The following is a 5,000-nucleotide window of genomic DNA, read 5'->3' on the forward strand; positions in this document are numbered from 1 at the left end:
GTTCACACACACACACACACACACACACACACACACACACACACACACACACACACACACATACACAGGTTGAGGGCCATGGAAACATTTCATCAACTGTTTGTACAACTGTTCACCTGTACAGGTAAACAGGTGAACGGGCGAACAGATGTACAGGTGAACAGATCTACAGGTGAACAGGTGTACAGGTGTACAGGTGTACAGATGTACAGATGTACAGGTGAACAGATGTACAGGTGAACAGGTGTACAGATGTACAGGTGAACAGATGTACAGGTGACAAGATGTACAGATGTACAGGTGAACAGGTGTACAGGTGAACAGGTGTACAGGTGAACAGATCTACAGGTGAACAGGTGTACAGATGTAAAGATGTACAGATGTACAGGTGAACAGGTGTACAGGTGAACAGGTGTACAGGTGAACAGATCTACAGGTGAACAGGTGTACAGATGTACAGGTGAACAGATGTACAGGTGACAAGATGTACAGATGTACAGGTGAACAGGTGTACAGGTGAACAGGTGAACAGGTGAACAGGTGTACAGATGTACAGGTGAACAGATCTACAGGTGAACAGGTGTACAGATGTACAGGTGACAAGATTTACAGGTGTACAGGTGAACAGGTGTACAGATGTACAGGTGAACAGATGTACAGGTGACAAGATGTACAGATGTACAGGTGAACTGGTGTACAGATGAACAGGTGTACAGGTGTACAGGTGTTAAAGGGTCAGGTGTGTGACGTTACCTTGGTAACAGGGTCCAGCGGGCAGCTCTGGGCGTGGCCGTAACAGATACACATGCCGCCCACAGAGACGTCTTTGATGGAGTAAAAATACTGAGAGACGAGATATTAGAATCAATAACTATTCAATCTTTAATGTTCAATATTAAACATGAACAGCTTCAATAAAACAAGTTATCATTATACTTTAATTTATATATAAAATAACGAGCTGCTTCATTAATAAACATTAAAGCAGTTACATCATGTCGACCACACAGCTCAAATATTAAGAACTGTCTGTCTCTCTGGCAGCCTGTCTCACCCTACGGGTGACGATGGGGTCGATCTCTCGGGGGTCGCGGACGCTTAGTGTCATCAGGTCGGCGTTGAGCGTTCTGATTCGCTGAAGCCTCAGTCTGATGTAACGAGCTGACGTGAAGTTCAGGAGGTCAGAGGTCAAATCATCGGCTCCGGGTCGCCCGTTAATCAGAGAGGTGTGAATCTGAGAGAGTGAGACAGGTACAGAGAGAGTGAGACAGGACAGTGAGAGTGAGACAGGTACAGAGAGAGTGAGACAGGTCAGTGAGAGTGAGACAGGTACAGAGAGAGTGAGACAGGACAGTGAGAGTGAGACAGGTACAGAGAGAGTGAGACCGGTCAGAGAGAGAGAGACAGGACAGTGAGAGTGAGAGTGAGACAGTTACAGAGAGAGTGAGACCAGTCAGAGAGAGTGAGACAGGACAGTGAGAGTGAGACAGGTACAGAGAGAGTGAGACCGGTCAGAGAGAGAGAGACAGGACAGTGAGAGTGAGACAGTTACAGTGAGAGTGAGACAGGTACAGAGAGAGTGAGACCGGTCAGAGAGAGAGAGACAGGTACACAGAGAGAGAGAGACAGGTCAGTGAGAGCGAGACAGGTACAGAGAGAGTGAGACAGGTCAATGAGAGTGAAACAGGTACACAGAGAGAGAGAGAGAGACAGGTCAGTGAGTGAGACCGGTCAGTGAGAGAGAGACAGTTACAGACAGACAGCCTGTCTCACCTCCCCGTGCTCCAGAGGGTCCAGTCTAGAGTACAGACAGACAGACAGACAGACAGACAGACAGACAGACAGACAGCCTGTCTCACCTCCCCATGCTCCAGAGGGTCCAGTCTAGAGTAGACAGACAGACAGACAGACAGACAGACAGACAGACAGACAGCCTGTCTCACCTCCCCGTGCTCCAGAGGGTCCAGTCTAGAGTACAGACAGACAGACAGACAGACAGACAGACAGACAGCCTGTCTCACCTCCCCGTGCTCCAGAGGGTCCAGTCTAGAGTAGTAGGACGTGCAGATGACCTCGGTGTCTCTCTTGTAGGTCGGCGGTCCGAGTCGCGGCGTCACGTTGTAACGAGACAAACACTCCGAGTCACTGATGGCGTAGAACTGCCAGGGGTCAAAGGTCACACCATCCAGAGAGCGCTCCAATATCCAGTTACCTGGCAGAGAGACAGACAGGTCAGTCAGACAGACAGACAGGCGAGGACACGTGTTGATATGAAGATGTACAGACGACCTGTCTCACCTGGTCGAGGAGAGTTAGCGGCCTTGATGATGATGTAGGCAACCTGAAAGATCTGAACAGGAAGAACAACAGTCAGTACGTTTACCTGGTTACCTGTCTACCTGGTTACCTATTTACCTGGTTACCTGTTTACCTGTTTACCTGTTATCTGTCTACCTGTTTACCTATTCACCTGGTTACCTGTTTACCTGGTTACCTGTCTACCTGGTTACCTGTCTACCTGTTTACCTGGTTACCTGTCTACCTATTTACCTGGTTACCTATTTACCTGGTTACCTGTCTACCTGGTTACCTGTCTACCTGTTTACCTGTGTACCTGTGTACCTGTTTACCTGGTTACCTGGTTACCTTTTTACCTGTCTTACTGGTTACCTGTCTATCTGTTTACCTATTTACCTGGTTACCTGTCTACCTGTTTACCTGTCTACCTGGTTACCTGGTTACCTGTCTACCTGGTTACCTGGTTATCAGGTTACCTGGTTACCTGTCTACCTGTTTACCGGTCTACCTGTTTACCTGGTTATCAGGTTACCTGGTTGCCTGTCTACCTGGTTACCTGGTTATCAGGTTACCTTGTTACCTGTCTACCTGTTTACCTGTCTACCTGGTTACCTGGTTATCTGGTTACCTGGTTACCTGTCTACCTGTCTACCTGGTTACCTGTCTACCTGGTTACCTGGTTATCAGGTTACCTGGTTACCTGTCTACCTGTCTACCTGTTTACCGGTCTAGCTGTTTACCCAGTTACCTGGTTATCAGGTTACCTGGTTACCTGGTTACCTGGTTATCAGGTTACCTGGTTAACTGGTTACCTGGTTATCAGGTTATCTGGTTACCTGGTTACCTGTCTACCTGGTTACCTGGTTATCAGGTTACCTGGTTACCTGTCTACCTGTCTACCTGTTTACCGGTCTACCTGGTTATCTGGTTACCTGGTTACCTGTCTACCTGTCTACCTGGTTACCTGGTTATCAGGTTACCTGGTTACCTGTCTACCTGTCTACCTGTTTACCGGTCTACCTGTTTACCTGGTTATCAGGTTACCTGGTTACCTGTCTATATGTCTACCTGTTTACCGGTCTACCTGTTTACCTGGTTATCAGGTTACCTGGTTACCTGGTTACCTGTCTACCTGTCTACCTGGTTACGTGGTTATCTGGTTACCTGGTTACCTGTCTACCTGTCTACCTGGTTACCTGGTTATCAGGTTACCTGGTTACCTGGTTACCTGTCTACCTGTTTACCTGGTTATCAGGTTACCTGTCTACCTGGTTACCTGGTTATCTGGTTACCTGGTTACCTGTCTACCTGTTTACCGGTCTACCTGGTTACCTGTCTACCTGGTTATCAGGTTACCTGTCTACCTGGTTACCTGGTTACCTGGTTACCTGGTTACCTGGTTATCAGGTTACCTGGTTACCTCTCTACCTGTCTACCTGTTTACCGGTCTACCTGTTTACCTGGTTACCTGTGCTGTAGTCAGTGTGAGTTACCTGGTTGAGGTCCAGTGTGATAGTAATCCAGTGAAACTGACGTCCGTTCTTGATACTCGGACTCTGCCACCACCGGTTGGTTCCATCGATGGCGTTTGTGATCGGATGACGTTCTGAACAACACACACAAGTTCTGTTACAGCTCGGCTCGCTCTGTTTGGGTTTCCCATTAGCACAAGTTGTCAATAGTACCTGGTAGCCGGCACCTGGTACCAGGTACCAGATGCCGGCTACCTGGTACCTGGTACCGGGTACCTGGTGACCCTGAGCAGATACCATGTACCTGGTACCTGGAACCTTTAATGACTGTAAGAAACCTATAGAAACATTGGTTCTGGTTCTGGTTCTGGGTTCTGTACCTTTGGACAGGACGGAGTTGGCATCACATTTGGGGCAGTGTGGGTTCTTGATGAGTCGTCCTGGAACGTGTTCTACCAGCTTACAGTAAACTTCAGGTTCTGGATCTCCACATGTCGCGTTACTGCTGATCACTGCGTTACTCGCCAAGTTCAAGATGGCCGGGAACAGACCTGCAACACACGGCTAACGGTTAGCATCCTGCAACACACGGCTAACGGTTAGCATCCTGCAACACACCGCTGACGGTTAGCATCCTGCAACACACGGCTAACGGTTAGCATCCTGCAACACACGGCTAACGGTTAGCATCCTGCAACACACCGCTGACGGTTAGCATCCTGCAACACACGGCTAACGGTTAGCATCCTGCAACACACGGCTAACGGTTAGCATCCTGCAACACACCGCTGACGGTTAGCATCCTGCAACACACGGCTAACGGTTAGCATCCTGCAACACACGGCTAACGGTTAGCATCCTGCAACACACCGCTGACGGTTAGCATCCTGCAACACACGGCTAACGGTTAGCATCCTGCAACACACAGCTAACGGTTAGCATCCTGCAACACACCGCTAACGGTTAGCATCCTGCAACACACCGCTAACGGTTAGCATCCTGCTACACACCGCTAACGGTTAGCATCCTGCAACACACAGCTAACGGTTAGCATCCTGCAACACACGGCTAACGGTTAGCATCCTGCAACACACGGCTAACGGTTAGCATCCTGCAACACACCGCTGACGGTTAGCATCCTGCAACACACGGCTAACGGTTAGCATCCTGCAACACACGGCTAACGGTTAGCATCCTGCAACACACCGCTGACGGTTAGCATCCTGCAAC

At 49.1% G+C, this 5,000-nt stretch overlaps 1 protein-coding gene across 1 annotated transcript in view; it reads right to left on the minus strand.

The window, feature by feature from the left end:
• lama1 (laminin, alpha 1) overlaps positions 1 to 5,000 on the minus strand; it is an 89,852-nt gene that overhangs the window by 73,193 nt on the left and 11,659 nt on the right. Inside the window, exons 2-7 of the mRNA XM_074628300.1 lie at positions 4,151 to 4,321; positions 3,792 to 3,904; positions 2,299 to 2,350; positions 2,022 to 2,212; positions 1,055 to 1,234; positions 754 to 843 (exon numbers count right to left, since the gene is read on the minus strand). Of these exons, the coding sequence (XP_074484401.1) occupies positions 754 to 843; positions 1,055 to 1,234; positions 2,022 to 2,212; positions 2,299 to 2,350; positions 3,792 to 3,904; positions 4,151 to 4,321 (797 nt within the window). The remainder of the gene's footprint in view (positions 1 to 753; positions 844 to 1,054; positions 1,235 to 2,021; positions 2,213 to 2,298; positions 2,351 to 3,791; positions 3,905 to 4,150; positions 4,322 to 5,000) is intronic.

The sequence above is a fragment of the Sebastes fasciatus genome, unplaced genomic scaffold (assembly GCF_043250625.1).
Source record: "Sebastes fasciatus isolate fSebFas1 unplaced genomic scaffold, fSebFas1.pri Scaffold_28, whole genome shotgun sequence".
Taxonomy (NCBI): Eukaryota; Metazoa; Chordata; class Actinopteri; order Perciformes; family Sebastidae; genus Sebastes; species Sebastes fasciatus.